At 36.8% G+C, this 17,541-nt stretch overlaps 1 protein-coding gene across 1 annotated transcript; it reads left to right on the top strand.

Annotated features, from left to right (window-relative positions):
* The first annotated feature begins 2,508 nt into the window (after positions 1-2,508).
* On the top strand, positions 2,509-13,920 carry LOC139718127 (UDP-N-acetylglucosamine--dolichyl-phosphate N-acetylglucosaminephosphotransferase-like). Its single transcript, XM_071629647.1, has 10 exons — positions 2,509-2,559; positions 3,524-3,717; positions 4,845-4,965; positions 6,177-6,390; positions 8,140-8,286; positions 9,086-9,170; positions 10,072-10,260; positions 10,972-11,042; positions 12,060-12,232; positions 13,504-13,920. Exons 2-10 carry the CDS (start codon positions 3,542-3,544, stop codon positions 13,573-13,575), a joined length of 1,248 nt encoding a protein of 415 aa, XP_071485748.1. The 5' UTR covers positions 2,509-2,559; positions 3,524-3,541; the 3' UTR covers positions 13,576-13,920.
* The last annotated feature ends 3,621 nt before the right edge of the window (positions 13,921-17,541 follow it).

Below are 17,541 nucleotides of genomic sequence, written 5' to 3'. Positions count from 1 at the left end.
AATCTAATTTTATACGAAGAAAGAAATACAGACAATTAGAATGTAATTTAATTCTTCATCAATATCCAAGCATTTCCTTAAAATAATGTAGGCTATAAATGGGAATGTCCATGTAGGTGCCACAACACAGCCGTGATCGGAGTCTTTTTGTTATAAGTTTTTGGCATTTATTATGTTACAATATACAATGTATAGGCATGTTTTACCATCATAGATTGAACGAAAATGTGTAGTGATACGAACATTGGCTACGCAGTCATTATTTTGCTGGCATGTCACCTTGCATTGGTTTTGTTGAGGACAGTGGAAGTTAAATAGGACACATGCAGGTCCGTGTCACTGGTAGGTATACAGGCATGTTTTACCTTCACAGTTGGCTCTGCAGAATGAAGTCTTTGAGAACACGAATTTAAGCAGACTTTTTTTTTCTACCCTATGTGTTCCGCTGATATTTGTTGTTTGTACCCTGCAGAGGTGAACAAGTCAATGTGTCGTGATAATTTTGTGAATGATGTCTGTCACATTGTGGGATCCAGGCGTCTTTGAATGTTTCTAAAGATAAATGGCGCTATTAAATAACAATAGTAAATGCTGTTTCATCATCATCATAATCATCTATATAATCTTTATATATATACTTGGTCGTCGGCCCGTGGTTTAGTTTTGTATTTTTTTTTTTAAATAATTACGTGAATTGAGTGATGAGGGTTCTCTGTACCTTTTGGCTGACATTTTAAGACCATCTTTTTATGGTTTGTTTTTTTTTTTTTTGTTAGCATAGGTCTAATAACATTTTTAGCCATATCTCTGTATTTGTATTCGTATAAGTGTCAGACTTCAATATCTTCTAGAAAAGATGTTAATGGCAGCAACCTTTTCAATTAGCGTGAAAACATCGTGAGACAAAGGGCCTTCATTAATGGGATATCATAATATAGATTTTCATTGTGGCAGCCATTTTGGATACATTTTAGGCTGATTTGACAGTTTCGCTCTATTGAAATATGTTTGTTGGAAAAAAAAAAGTACGAGTTATTTTTTTTTTTTTCACCCTGGGTCAATATCCGAAATCGCTTTAGAGCACATTTTTCACCACTTCAAATAAATATGTAGGAGATCCCTAAATTTTGAATAACTTGAAGTTATCATGCAAGAATGCAAGATTTGATTCAACCAGATTCGGATTCAGCGACCTATGCATGTAATGAAAGCTAAACAATCATTTTTTTTTTTCTGTTTTTCATCATACATCATGAAATGCATGCATAGGGAGCCTATACATTCGAATTTTGACTGCCACTTCGCAGTCATTGGCGTCCATTTTGATCAAAATCGTCAAGGGTGGAAATGTGGTAGAGTTATCCATGGGCGTTACAGGCCCTGTTTGGATTCAGCACTACAAATCCCTCGAAATATGTTAAAACCGTCATTTTCACCATTATCAGGAAAATAATTACCTAGGAATGTCAGATTTTCCGGCTGTCTTGAAAATTTCAAAATCCTTAAGAATGCAAAACGGTTGCATCATCCAGATCTGTTTTCAGCACCCTCGATATAGGGTAGGCCCTACAACCATAAAAAGCACCAATAAAACAAAATAACATGGTTTACAGGCCAAAAATCTACCTGAGGAACCTAAGATACGCTATAGGCCTTATGCTCTAACGAACCTCGAGAATAACGAACCTTAGGCCTATTTCATTTTCGGAGGTTTTTTTTTTTTTTTTTTTTTTTTTTTTTTTTTTAAATAGAAAACCGTCGGAATAACGAATTAAACATAACCCAGCTGTGTTGGGGAAACTGAACAGAAATAGGTACCTCTTTAACCAAGCTGTTCACGTTTACCACTTTTTCATCACTGACACTGTGCAAAAGTACGAAGGTACCCAGCATTATTTTGATATGAAAAATTAACTTCGATATTTGGTGTCAAAGGCCCAGCTATTCATTTTTTTTTTTACATTGAGCTTGCTTTTGTTTTGTTTTGTCTTGTTTTATGAACGACTTTTACCGTGGGGAAAACACAATGAGCTGTATAGGCCTAATTAATCATCTTGAACATGTTTAGAAAACTTTTTAAAAACGTGAAATATGATCATGAATCGATCAAGTTTCTCACAAATTAGGCCTACTCTATCCTGTATTTTACCCTGTACATATATACATTGACAGGACCAATCTTGTTGAGACATTGCATAAGATTTAGTATGAATTTTTTTCTCCATTGATTTATTAAGCCTTTTAGTGCAACCATTTGGACATAATCACAGTTAAAGAGAAGACAATATGACCTGAATACGAAATACTCCTCAAGTTTGCATCACTCAATGTTGACGAGCTCAACAGGCGTGTGGGTTTCCCAGAGTGACACGTATTCAATCAGCTGAACGATAAACTCTGCAATCTAACCCTTTATTTACACTCGGGAGCTTCCCTCGGTGCGCTTCGCTAGCCGAGCTCACACGCACGTACGACAGCAACTTCACTCTAGCGTTTGATGCCCTCGAGCTCGAAACTAGTCCAGCGACACCGGCACCGGGAGAAGCCAGAAATCGTCAGGTTTGTTTCTAATGATTCAGATGATCAATGCATTTTAGCTGACAGTCCGGAAGTTATTTAAGAAGATTAGAAAATTACAAGTTATTCATCATAAACGGTTTTATTTGTGCCCTGCTCGTAGGTCATGTTGCGTTGCTTTTCAGGTTGGTGAAGGTCGCTAGCGTAAGTCCCAGGCGTGCGAACTCATGTTAGTAAAATCTCTTCCGCTACTTAACCCTTTTTAATGCTATATAATATAGAAGTATTTAACATGAGTGGACTTTCAATTATAGAACATAGCGCATTGTGCAGCGAGATGTTGTGTGCAAGGTATCCCATCCCAGTCTGGATACAAGGGCCGTGGCCGAGGTGTTATGTCAGTTAGAGAAACAAGAGGTCGATTAGAAAGAAGAATGCTTTCATTTTTTTAGGAATGAAATGTCAGTTAAACATGCAAATTCCGCGAACAGAGCTCAGACTCGGAGAAGACATCCAACCAACTTACTGAAGACACTGTTAGTGTTATTTTGACGAGGTCATATATATAGACATTTTCGTGAGATGTAGACACTAGTTTTCATGAATAGAGACCAACGCAAACATGAATGCAGTATAACCCTAGGCCTAGCACTGACTGGATACATTTTCATGTGTATGTCAACAAGATAGCCACCATCACGAGATAGAGATATACGGGTAGGCTCAACTAGGAACTGGGTGTCCCAGTTACTCCATCATTGACGAGGCTTTCTAGCAGTGTGATAACAAGACACCCTTTCACACTCACTCACTTCTGACCGTGGCGTTGTATCAATATTTCTTTTGAAGCAAAAAAAAAAAAATGCTTGAAACACATTTCTGGTACTGTATTGACATTGATGAGTTAAATAATATACTCGGTTATATGTATGGGGTCAAATCAGCATTATTGATCCATTATCTGATTTCCTACGTGAAGTGTTGTTTTATTTTCTTTCCCCTGCAGCAACCTTCACCACAAGCGATGGAATCAAGAACGACGGCCTTTTGGCCGGTCTACGTCAATGCGGCAATGTCCGTCTGTGCTTTCGTCCTGACTCTGCGGTTGATTCCACGATTCTACGACCTCTTCATTGGAGCAGGGATGTTTGGGAAAGATATGAGTAAGAGAGTGCCCAAAGGAAAGGAACCTGCCAAAGTGTGAGAATTTTTTGTCATTATTTCATCAGGAACCTCATGTTGATATTTTGTTAAATATAATTTGTACCATCAAAAGATATGAACAAATCTCTGACAAATGCTGTGGGCTTTTATAATTTCAAAGTGTACTGAAATATAGATCTACTATAAACATAAATTACTGACTGTGTTTTTAAAATCAAGTCACTCTTTTGCCACTTGCTATCGAACCCTTTCCCGAATTTGTAAAAATAAATAAATAAATAAATAAATAAATAAATAAATCATGAGTATGAGTGAAACAGGTGTACATGTATGAAAACTAGTCAGGGTGACAACATGATTACCCAAAACAATTATGTACAATGTTTGTGAGTTTGGTATTCACCAGATTGCGACAAAAAAAGGAGATTACAAGTTATTGTTTGAGTTGTGCCCCCCCCCCCTTGTCAAGTAGAGTAAGTCCTTCATTGTTTACATGTAGAACATAGAAAGTCAACCAGAGTGCTATGGAAATCATCCTTCTGTACTCTGCATTGGAATGTTTTTCATTGCTTTGTGAATGCAGGAAAGTATGAAATAACACTGATAATCTCTAAATATGGTGATCATGATGACACTAATGTTGATAATAAACTACACTTTCATTTAGTGTACACTTTGATAGCATTTAATATTTTGATTTCTTTTAGTACTATTATCATCAATATCATTACTATTGCTATGCCCATGACATCCAATTTCTGTCATTGCAACTAATTGACAAATTATCTTACATCGACGTAAATAGGCACCAAATTGATCAGTGCTTTAGTAGAAACTATGACAACAGAGATTATGGGCATTACCGGCATTACATACTCAGGCAGGATTTGAACCTATAATCTCCTGATCTCCAGACAGGCGTCATCTCCACTGGACCACTAAGCTTCCACCAGACAGCAAGTGTTGGTTCTTATCCTTATAGCATGCAGCGGGTACTGCATAATCATTCAAATTCATTGAATTCTTCTGTCAAGTTTATTTACATCGATGTAGAGCAATTTGTCGATCAGTTGCAATGAAAACAACTCACTGTATGAATTTCATGAATTTGAATAATTTCTACTATTTCTGTACCTTGACTGTCCCTGTGTCTCCCTCTACAGCCCAGAAGGTCTTGGGGTGATCACCGGTGCTGTCTTTCTCATCGTTATGTTTCTCTTCATCCCAGTCCCGTTCTGGCGAATGTGGAAACCTGACAGCAGGGAGGATTTCCCACATGACAGGGTTAGTGTTAACCCGTTAAGGACGGGCTGATTTTACTACAAGCTTTTCCCATAGACAAACCTGCCCGAGTGTATTTGGGACTAGTCTTCAACGGGTTAAAGCTGCAATCTTGTCGTTGGCTCAATGGATACAGGGCTTTGTCTGTTAAACCGTTGAGGACGGTTTGATATTGCTACAACACGCATTTCCCATAGACGCTTGCCCGAGTATACTCGGGACTCGTCCTCAACGGGTTAATAAAGGGAAAGTTTCTCCCAATATACATGTTGATTGAGTTAATAAGGCAATGTCAGTAGAACATATCAGTGAAGTTTGATGATGTTCGGACAATTTAATAATATCATTCCTCCTACCTTCTGAAAGAGGTAAGTCAATTGCTCTGTCATTATGCTAAAAGAAGGAATTTATGCTGAAATCTCTTTACATTTTTAATATAACAATGTTTTGCAGTGATGTCTCAAGCTGTTGTAATCTTATCAACCAGCAGTTGTGATACAAGAATTTTTAAGAATTGTAACTTTTGAAAGGATTGTCCAGTTTTCCTTAAACTTCATAGACTTGTTCTGTTGATAATGCTGTATTCAATCAATCCACATGTACACTTAGTTGAAACTTCCCCTTTAAGTTGTAGTGTTCAAAATAGTTGTAGCTTTTGAATTACCTGTTGGAACAGATCCCTTCAAGCTGCTGCTTGAAAGCAAACAGTCGCTGATAATTCAAAACTGAAGCTTAATTTCTTCAGACCCGAAACTGTGTAAAGGTCAGATTAGAATAGCAAAGTCTGTATTTGTTGGCAGGATGTGGTAGCAAAATTTTACTTGAAGATGACGCTGATATGTAATATCAGAATAACCATAGAGTGATTTTGGTCGTCAAATATCTGCCACTGGGAATATCGTTCTGTCTATTGGTATGCAAATACAGTGTACAGTTAAACCCACATATTGTGGTCACCTACTGTATGCAACCACTAAGAAATTCTCCCTCGAGACAAATGCTATGTTAAAGAACCTGTCTATGATGGCCACCTGTCTATAACAACCACTCCTTTCTTTCTTCATTTTGTGGCTGCTATAGACAGGTTTGACTTTACATGTATGTAGTGAGGATTGGAAAGGGGAGTGTTAAGTCACTGAATGACAAATAGTTACATAAACCGAAACCTAGCAACATTTGGATCCTGTTTGATTTTTCTCTCTCCTTCAATTTAGTTTGTGGAATTCATCGCCGCTCTCCTCTCCATTTGTTGTATGATCTTCCTTGGTTTTGCTGACGACGTCTTGAACCTGAGATGGAGACACAAGCTGCAGCTTCCAACGATGGCCACACTTCCCCTCCTTATGGTCTATGTAGTCAACTACGGCTCGACCACCATCATCGTCCCTAAACCGCTCAATACTTACATCGGTAATGACCTCAACTTGGGTGAGTATGGCACTGTCTTGTAAATCTCCTAAACCTCTTTCACACTGGCATATATGCATCCCTGTGAGTTTTCCCTTGCTTCACAACCTAATGTTTGAAGTAATGAGGATTTCATTTTTGAGCAGCAGAATGAAATATAGGTCTGGTATGTCAATAATATACTAATTTCATTCTTGTAGACATTTCCTTGTTGTAGGGGATTTAATAGTCATATATGTTGTGAGTGTCTGTTAAGTGAAGGAAAAAATTATAATCACACAACTGAAACAAAACTTGGCAGATGCTTACTGAATGCCATGTTACGTGACTTTCCAGTAATTAACATGTCACAGTGATGGGATCAGTAACTATTCATTCAAGCAAATATTACACCAAACTTTAAAGAAAACCTGTAGGTACTTGGAATGGCTGTCTGGTAGAACTGGTCAAAAGTGCACTAGACTGCATAAAAGCTGAATAGCACATTTTTTCTAAATATCCTCATTTACATGCTGTAGCTGCAAACACAATTCTATTGAGAAGCTGAACTTCATAGCAATCTTTGCATTGCTGTTGCTGTACTGCTGTAGTGGAAAGTGAAACTTTCAGCACATGTTCACTTTGGAGCAAATATTTACACACTTTCCTATTAGCTATCAGTGGTCCGTGCTATATTCAGCTAGATTCCTGTGCACACAAGGGTGTTACTCTGCTCTTCCCTTCATACAGTCACCTGTTGGCCTTCCTGTTAGCTTAGTGGCATCAAATGACTTAACTTATCAACTTAACCGTACAAGGATTTCGGTCTTTTAACCCATTGAGGACCAGTCCCGAGTATACTCGGGCATGTGTCTATGGGAAATGCGTGTAGCAAAATCAGTCCATCCTCAATGGGTTGACAATGATGTGGCATTCTTTTTCTTCGTATGGCATGATGTGCCTGGTTGATACCGTTTCCTGAATATTGTGAATCACCTGGAAGGAACTGGTAGGGATCAGCATCAATTGCTTGATTTCTGGCATGGATCAACATAGCAAGAATACAGACAAAAAGGTGATCAAACATTTTAATAATTGGAATACGGTTTGATTGCCCTGCCCAGTCATACTTACAAGACACAGCTGTTCTACCAAGGGGTGCCTGTCTACATTTTAATTACCTCCGCCAAGGGAGGAGGTAATGTTTTCATTACCATTTGTTTGTTTGTTTGTTTGTCCATGTGCAAAATGAATAAAAAAATTATGAATGGATTTGGGTGAAACGTACAGGGATGTTTGAGAATTACACAAGTAAGAGATGATTAAATTTTGGTTGTAATCCGGGAATTTTTATGGATTTTATGAAGGATTTTTGATATTTTGGAAGGTAGGGTCAATTAACTTGGGTGTTCAAGCTGCGTAGTTTTGAGGTTTTCATACAGTACATGCACTAGAGTGCGTGCTCTTGTTTCTGGTCCAGAGCTGGCATTGATGACGTAACAAAAGGCTTCTATATTAAGAAATAAGGCAATATTCAGCATGCTTACGTATGGGTAAAAATTATTGATTTCTACAGAAGAACAAGATCAGTGGTTGAAATGAGCTGCTTGGCGGAGGTCTGTGCTCTCAGAGTGCTTTTCTAGTTATATCTGTAGTTGTGTACTTTGTAACATTTCATGAGCCCACATCACTCCATCACACGTATTCACCAGAGCTGTCAGTAGAATGGTGTGTTCTCACTGCAAATACTATTCAGATTTCACATTGCATCCCATTTGTATCTGACTGCAGGTGTCTTGTACTATATCTACATGGGCATGTTGGCAGTGTTCTGCACGAATGCAATCAACATCCTAGCCGGGCTGAATGGAGTGGAGGCGGGTCAGTCGGCCGTTATCAGCATCAGTGTGATCATCTTTAACATCGTACAGCTCTCTGGTATGTGAGCAAGTTTCCTCCTCTGTGATCTATTGAACTGTTTTTGATGTGTTGGTTGAGGGCGCTCTTTGATTTCCAGTGACTTTGATTAAAGAGAGTCAAGATAAGACAATGTTTTGAGGCCATGAAATGAGTATGACAGCAATCATTTGATCACATCATACATAATGCTTCTCTCAAAGATGGAAGTATGAGTCAGGCTGCTTTATAATTAGTGCCTGCCACAATTAAGATAAAGAGAAAAGAAAGTACACGAACATGGATAAGTAGAGCTTCATACATTGTAATTATGAAGGTACATACATAGCAGTGATCTTTGTGGCATGATAGATGATAAAGCCATTCTTTGCTAATTATTATCATCATCAGAATGTGAAAGTTGATAATTCAGATCCAAAGGAAAAAAAAAAAAAAAGATGTAGGAAAAGGACTTTAGGATTTGAGGTGAATATCAACACTGATTTTCCTCATTCCAACATCTAAACAGATCAACGATAAACAGACTGCCTCCTCTTCTCTCCACATGATTGTGCTATGTGCCTGCACTCACACATGTGTACCATTTGTAAAGAGAATTTTTCTTTCTCGATATGTCATGTTTTTACTAGAGCTGTTTGTCCCGAATGGATGTGAGTTCTAGTGGTTGTATTTCTGGCACCTGAATTGGCAGCAAGCTCTATCTTCAGCAGCAAGTGATATTCCACATTGGCTTAAAGTTGCATTGTGTGATCAGATATATTGAATGAGCACTGAATAGAGCTGATATAAGTTTTCACGTCATGTTTTACTTTTTTAAAAGGAAAATGGACGGAGGCTCACCAGTTCTCTCTTTATTTCATGATGCCTTTCTGTGCGGTGTGTCTTGCTCTTCTCTACCACAACTGGTGAGTTTCTCCGGGCTTTACAGAGTAACACTGCTGTAGCTAGTTAATGCTGGTAACAAGAGTCCTCAATAAATAGTTGTAAATGTTGCAAATTTATGTGATTCTGTGTCAACATGTGTTGAAATGAAGATTAAATAAAGATTTTATAAATTCACATATAATGTAACCTACTTCATTGGAAGGATGATACAGAAGAAAAAAGATATTTTGTGAATTAAAGTCAGAAAATTGTAACGGTTATATTGCCAAAATTTGCTTTCCACATATTTGTATTCTTTTGTGATCTCTGACTTAAAGAGGTAATGTGATTACGTGCCACATTTATTCGCCATGAAAAATAAAAAAGGAAGAAAAAAACAGGGATAATTTTTAGATATGGAGTTATAACATTGCATTTTCACTCCACATACCACGTGCTGGTATATGATTCGGCACACCGTACCCCGGGGTATCGTTGTAACCCAGGGTACGGTGTTGTGTAGTGCCATCTCGTGTCCATTATCATACACTTGTACAATGTTGTCATGACGACTATTTTCTCATCATCAGGGCCGGCATAAATCGGCGCTGCGATAACGTTCCAAATGCTGATTATGTTGCATAATCACAAACAAGAAAATACTTTTGTGTCCCATAATAATACTAAAAGTTATCACTACACAATCATTTTTAGTAACCCATGGTACAGCACTGAAAAAAAAAGATGATTCACTAAAATGGTGAATTTTCATTTGGTACCCCAGGGTACCAAATACTACATCATATTCTGTGGAATGTGGGACACAGGTAGAATAGTTAATGTATCATATTTGGGTATAACTACATTGCACACAATATGGTCTGACAACAGGTATATAGTCTTGACTACTGATGTGTTTCTTGTTGTATTATTCCTTCCCAGGTACCCGTCAAGAGTGTTTGTTGGAGACACGTTCTGTTACTTTGCCGGGATGACCTTTGCCGTGGTGGCCATCTTGGGTCACTTCAGCAAGACCATGCTCCTCTTTTTCATCCCGCAAGTTTTCAACTTTGTCTTCTCTGTACCTCAGCTCTTCCACATTGTACCCTGCCCCAGACACAGGCTGCCCAAGTAAGAAATCTCTCACTTCTCCAGTGATCTGTTAAGAATTATAATTTTCTCTGACTCATGTATCAAAGCAGTCAAATAGGTAACACGATGGCTAGTACACTATGGCCCAAATTCACGAAGGTGGTCCAAATGAAACCATGGTTTAAGCCATGGACAATTTGTATGGAGCGCCAAGTGTCGCATGGCCTATTTTGTTACAAAATCAGTCATTTCGTCAACAAAATGATCATTTCATTAACAAAATGAACATTTCGACAACAAAATGGTCATTTCGTATATTGTTTGCAATTGCATTAATGGCTTCCTATCACATCCAAACAAAATAGTGAATTTTAACACCAGGCTTCATTGTGGAAAGTATACGGTCTGATGTCTATGATCGAGGTCATCAGTAGTTTCCCTTTTATATTTCCTCATGGAGACATATGGTATATCTTATATTCTTGTTTGATATCTTTAAGATTTATTATATTTGATTTATGTCAGTATTGTCTGGGGCAAATTATTTGTTGTGTAGGGCAGCATTTTTTCTCTCTCTCTCTTCTTTCACAACTGTATTTCTTTGCTAGAAATTCTCTGACCAAGAAATATACAAGATACTTGTGAAGAAATGTCATTCTGATGAAGCTCTTTATCTATGAATAGATTTTAATGGTCTCATCTTTTGACTGATATCTACCTTTCATCTTTGAGTGGCACCTATCTTTTCAGATACAACCCAGAAACTGATCTTCTTGGGATGAGCTATACAAGATTCAAGATGAAGAACTTAGGATTCTTGGGTAGGTGACAATACATCACTGATACAGTGAATAGGTACATTACAGGCAGTACAGCTCATATCATGAATAATTACAGTCAAATAAAGCACATTTTCACCATGTCATGCTGCTGGACGTGCCTTAGAATGTATGACCCCAGTCACTGGAATGGTATCGTCATCTACAATGCTTTCTCTTCATTCCGTAACCCTGCTTAAATGCGCTATTTGAAACCAAGTTTTTATGGGGGGTCAATTTGACCCCAGTTAATATAGCGTTAACTCACTGATTACTCTGTAATGCTGTCTGTTCAAAAGTGGGTTTGAGGTATTGTAGAATCACTATCTTACAAATTTCAACAAAGAAGAAGAAGAAGAAGTAGTGAAATGCCCAAGCATTATGCTATGTACTGTATAAGCTGTTATTTTCGCAAGGGTTTAATTTTTGCATATTTCGCCAACCACAGTTGGATCGCAAATTTAACAACATGCAAAAATGTCACCATGTGCTAGGGTAATAGTGTGCTTATGAAGGCCTCTGTGTCAATTCGCGAAAACAACATCTCGCGAAAATGTCCACGCCCACCTCATTTGCGAAAATAACAGCATGTACAGTATTCAGCAGGGAAATTGTATTTTCAGAGCATATTCACATTTTGCATGTGTTTTTTTTTTCTTTTTTCAAAACCAAAGATACATCCCAAGAGGGATTCCAGGAAGATACATCGGTTATTTACTTTTGGCTCCTTTTGTCTTTACTCCCATTGATGCTGAAATAAGATTTGTTTGTGTTTATTGAAAACTTGTTCAATCAACTAACACCTTCGAAGGCTTTACAGATGACCTAGCCACTACTAATAATTCATTTTAAGCATATACCAAACATGTGTTCCTTCACCACACATACAATGTGTGTCCCTTTGCTGAATAAATGACATTAATGTTATGGTATATTTTCAAGTCAGGTGCATAGACAATTAATGATAATTATAATAGGCTTTATAAATGCAAAATATTATTATCATTATCATTAAATCAGGGCGGCTGGCAGTGAGACTATGCCAGCTGGTGGGCGTGGTCCATGTGAGGGAAGGCATCGGGGAGGACAAGGATGAGACGGAGTGTAGTAACTTCACCATCATCAACCTGGTCCTCAAGGTGGTCGGCCCCACCCATGAGAGAACGCTGGTCATCATCATCCTTGTCATCCAGGTAAGGAGAACAAGAACTTTTTTTGAAAATTAAAGGAAACCAAAACCCAAATGCAAATGTGGGTTGAGTGAAAGCAGCAGTTCTAGTAGAGCACATCAGTGAAAGTTTGAGAAAAATGGGACAATCCATTCAAAAGTTAAGAATTTGTAAAGTTTTGGTGCCGTCTTCACTGGATAAGAAGACTAAAAAGTTCATGACATCATGTATGTATGATATAAAGAAAATGTTGACCTATAGAGAATTCCACAAATTCCATTTTTCATTAAAAGTGCACATTCCATCAACTTGATACTGACATGTATACGTAAAGGGTAATTTTATTCCCCCTGCTTTCTGAAAGAGGTAAGTTAAGTGCTCTTTCATTATGCTAGAAAAGTATACATATGTTGAATTTTCTTTATATTTTGTTTGTATTATTGTCCATACATGATATGTTGCACAGTAGTTTCTTATCCAACAGTTGTGGCACCAAAGCTTTGAAAATTCATAACTTTTGAATCAATGATTTTCCTTTTATGAGTAGAACACAACAGTGACAGTGTAAGGAAATATATATTTGAATATTTTCTCTAATCTAGCACAATCTTTATTCCATTGGTACAAGTGTGTATAAGATCCAGTCAAGGAAAGTAAATTCTGCAGACCTTGAAAACATTGTGTTGTTTTGTCGGGATCACTCAACAAGTGGTAGTTGGAGAGCATTGCGGAAGAAGGAAAAGTAGCCTATTCTGAGGCAGACTTATGGAAATCACAGCATACTTACCATGGTACCTTTCATGCCATATAGTGTGTGTAATATTTGAGTAGAAGCTCATCTGTATTGGAAATTCAACTAAGTTGATGTTAAACATCAGGGCCTTCCAACCTTCTCTCGACAAAGGGGTGGGGGGGGGGGGGGGGAGGGTACAAACTTCCGAAAGTCTATGACCCGCTCATTGACCATCACATGATGAAGGCAAAGACGGGTCATTCTGTAGATGAAGGCGGTAGCATCAACAGCTGAAAATTCTGGAGGTATGTGTATTGAGATCAAAAGTTTAACACCAATTTCAGAGTATAATATTTGTTTAATTAGCAAAAAATATTGATGTACTCCCAAATGTGCAACAGTCAGTACAAACACTGTGTAGTATACCATGTATCCAGTAATATGCTCTCTGTTACACAAATAACTCTGAGTTTTGACTTATTGTTTGATTACACCTGTTTGTCTCTAAACTTCATGCAATTCTCTCCAAAGTTATTCATTTTGTCACATTTTGTTCTTGTAGGCACTGTGCTCCTGTCTAGCTTTCTTCATCAGATTTTACCTGGCTGGCTTTTTCTACGATGTCATCGAATGAGATTCCTGCTTGATCTGGCCTGGAAGCAAATGAAGCAAATCTGGGCTGTCAGCTTGGAAGACGTACTGATCACGTAAACATTTGTTTTATATTTTGAATGAATTGAAAGCTGTTTATAACTATAAGGTGAAGGAAATGTGGGTTGCTATTTGTATACAAACTAAATCATTGAACACTATCACTGTTTGAAACGAGTGTTTGGTTTGAGAGAATTTATCAAATCTACATGAAATTATCATGCCTATTTTGAGAAAAGAAATGATTTTTTTTTTCATCCATGTTTTTACACTTTATGAGAGAAAATGGTAGGGAGAGATATGAAGCAATCTACATTTTAGTAGAAAGTTGACAGTTTTTTTTGGCTGATGATCAGAAGAGAATTAATTCCACAGGCTTTTTACGGTTTCAATTACTTCTGGTTCTCAATTGACAGTATGTCCTTTTTTGCAGCTGCCAATGAAACTTGGCTGCAAAAAGAAAAAACAACAACAACAATGCTGCCTCTGCTTCTTGTTGAATTGAATATATGCAAAAATATCTCCACTCCATTGAACTTAAGTGTTTGAGGAGTGAGAGTATAGATTATAACTTTACATTGTTGTTACCTACACACGTCAGGGACCAAAGATTGCACTAAGAATTGCTTGCCAACTGCTAGGATAGCCTGTAGGCAATTTAGAAGGATCTGCCTAAGTTTTGACAGAAAAAATGCACATAAGTGCGCCAATCAGATAGTTTACCATGTTATGAAAAGAAGGTAGAAATGTGCATTTAATGTTACAGGCACAGATGAAAAACCAGTACTCCATCTCAATGTATTATAATCTTTTCCATAATTCTTGCGCTCTGTTCCAGATAAGAGCATTATGTATAAATCAAAAATGTCCTCTTCCTTTCTTTGTGACTCTTGTATTTCTCTGTTATTGAAAAAAATCCCACCCAACCTTGCAGGTCATGACTAGAGTGATAAGAGTAAGTTTTTGGAGCCATGTGATGGCAGCAATATATCAGTTTTTCTACTACTCAGAATTGTGGTTGAAATTTTTATCAATTATTTGATGGATCTTGACCTATGCCTTATTCACAGAGATATGCTATTACATTCATCTTTGTTTTTGCTCTATTCTTCAATGTAGACCACTCTTGATAAATATATTCTCATGAAAGTTGTTAGCTATGTATACCATATAACTTGTGTATTATTCAAGGCACATTTGGGTGTAAAACAGGCTTTGATGTTTTCAATGGCTGTTACTCAGAGCATTACTTGGAACTTTATGGAGCATCATCTTGCAGATAGTCAGTTTATGAAAGGTTCACTGTACTCTGTGATAAATCAAATAAGTGAGTTATGTCATTTGTTTTATTACTTTGAATAAAAATCATGTTTTATAGATTAAGTGAATGATAGTGGAGCATTACAATATTTTTCTTGTGATTTCTCATAATCATATCTGAGACTTATTGTGAGCAATGTACATTGGACTGAGTATATAAGGAGGATAGTAATGATGATAATAGGTAAAGTAAAAAAATAAAAAGGAAAATAAGTGGAACTAGAATTCATTACTGTTGCCATTTGTTTTGAGACAGGAATGTTGTGTACTACTAAACATAAAGCAAGTGTGCACTTATGTGTTATGCAGAGATGCCAACTTACTTTTTTCCAATATTTTGTGTGTCTTTTTTTTCCCCCGCAAATACTGCAGGTTTCATGGGAAATATCATTTTTCCCAAATTGTATTTACCGAACATGTTTATTGCAGGAAAGGTAAAACTTCTATTTTAACAAAAAAAAAAATAATAATATGAACTTTCCACTGCTTTTGATGCTTGTTTACGAGGTTGGCATCCCGATGATTACGGGAATATTAAGCAAGAATCATTACCGTTCAAAGTAAAATTTTTGATTGAAGGCAGCAGATCCTTCCGTCTTGCCAAACTTTGACAAATACATTCACATAAGACTTCTGGATTAGAATAAGTATTTAGCTGGAGTGTATTTGCAATAAAGATTTTCACCATATTATGAAGACTAATAGGAATGGCTGTGAGTGTGTATCTAATGCCAAAATCGATACATGAATAGTTTGATTGCAAAAAAAAAAAAAGTTAACTCTATTCTTGTCAATTTGAGATATATGCAATTAAACCTGCTGAAAAAAAGGAAAATATGATACTTCTTTATCATAACATCAAGAATAATCCTTTTTGTGCATCAAGTGAGATAATAATTGAAGAGATTTTAGTTGGTTCCAACAGATAATGGACTTACTGTAAAATGTTTCAAAATGGCACTGAAACCATTTTGCAATTAAACTCTTCATATGTTAAAATGCTGCTAGCAAATCATGAGAAATCATATTCTGACCTCTAAAATGCTCATGAATTACTCATATAGTGATGGACTTGAGATGTAGGGGTAATGGCACAGAAGTACTTTTATATGTTAGCATCAAACAGCCATTTGCAGACAACATTGTAGCAGTAAAAATGAAGACATTTTTCTTTTCCCCAAGTGGATGATGAATGTATGAATTGATCTCCTGAAATCTATATTGATACAAATATATTTGCGACAAATGCAATGTGGAAATCAGAAATGGTTTCAGTGTGGTATATCTTCTTCGTCGCAAGCTTGGATGGTATTCAGAGTGTGAAAATGGAATTTTGCTGAATATCTGAGCAGAGAGATGGGAGTGAGATCTTCCAACGCAAAGTGTGAAAAATCAGGTTTACTCTGACTAATGGCAGATTTTCAAACCAGTTTCCAACCAAGTGATATTAGATACATGACTAGATTCATCATCAGAGCTTACAATACTCATACACTTGTACTTGGAAAAACTGCTTTTAAATATACATAGGGGAACTTTGGAAAGTGAAACTGTCCATCACGTAACTTCTTGAAATTACAGAGGATGACATTGAATCTGCAGTAATCAAGAGTGGATTACGAAATATTTGTTGAGTGGAAAACACTCACTTAAACAAATCATAACAGCATCAGCGAAGGCAGATCAGGTTTCAAAAGACTACAAGTTATCTTGAAAGGAGGAACACAAGAAATAAGTCTGGAAATACATAAATGCACCAATATGTACTTGTAATTAAAACATGAGACTCTGAAAAATCGTGTTCATATTTTCTTCTTTATTACCTCATGCTAACATTACCATTGCATGTTGTCATTGGTGGAAATGTCACCCTGCATGTAATGACCATGAATGAACAAAAACAAAACTTGTGTCTCAAGTGAAAAGAATTGGACTGAAAATTCCATGCAATTGACGCAGACAATTATGTCACAAAATTAATATACCTCACTGGGTCACTGCACAAACACATATGACAGGAAATGTATGGTAGTAGTATTGTACAGTAACTAAAAACAAACAAAAATTACACTTGGCATAGCACAGATTCTGGAATGATACTTGCATGCAAAAAAAAAAAAAAAAATCATATCAGTCTCCTTTACTAAATGCCTTACAGTTCGTCTTTCAGTGAAATGATACACATAATTGTCAACATTCAAAACAAGGAAATCACATTAATCATTGTGTGATGACTTCATACAGGAAAGTGAAGAAAAAAAAAACATACAACTTACGGTGACAAAATGGCTCCGAAAGTGTTATTAAACCTTATCGGCCAGATAATAATCCATGCTGATATGCTATATGTGGCAAGTTCTTGCTTACGATACCTTGTAATACTTTTTGCAACCAACCGTCCCAACCTTATTGAGCACATCATTATAAGATTGATTTCCCCCGTGACAAATTTTGTCATATATCTATGGTTTTTAAAATCTTTCCCTTAAATATGAATTGATACTGACCATTCCTCAAAAGTTGAAAATATTTGTAGGAAGGACATTCTTGCGCCATAATAATACATTTATGTGCACTTGAGTTTTCATTTTGGCTTGAAATAAATGCCACATTAAATACTATTTGTTCC

Source organism: Diadema antillarum, unplaced genomic scaffold (genome assembly GCF_040938485.1).
Source record: "Diadema antillarum isolate AM-2024a unplaced genomic scaffold, OU_Dant_1.0 scf00000001, whole genome shotgun sequence".
Lineage (NCBI taxonomy): Eukaryota > Metazoa > Echinodermata > Echinoidea > Diadematoida > Diadematidae > Diadema > Diadema antillarum.
The sequence above is the reverse complement of the archived record's forward strand: the minus strand, read 5'-3'. Positions and strand labels throughout refer to the sequence as shown.

Excerpts from the sequence above, each read along its gene's own strand:
- LOC139718127 (XM_071629647.1), top strand. The coding sequence starts at position 3,542 with ATGGAATCAAGAACGACGGCCTTTTGGCCGGTCTACGTCAATGCGGCA. Across the intron at positions 11,043-12,059 it reads GAAGAACTTAGGATTCTTGG|GGCGGCTGGCAGTGAGACTA; the intron begins GTAGGTGACAAT and ends TCATTAAATCAG. Across the intron at positions 12,233-13,503 it reads TCATCATCCTTGTCATCCAG|GCACTGTGCTCCTGTCTAGC; the intron begins GTAAGGAGAACA and ends TTGTTCTTGTAG.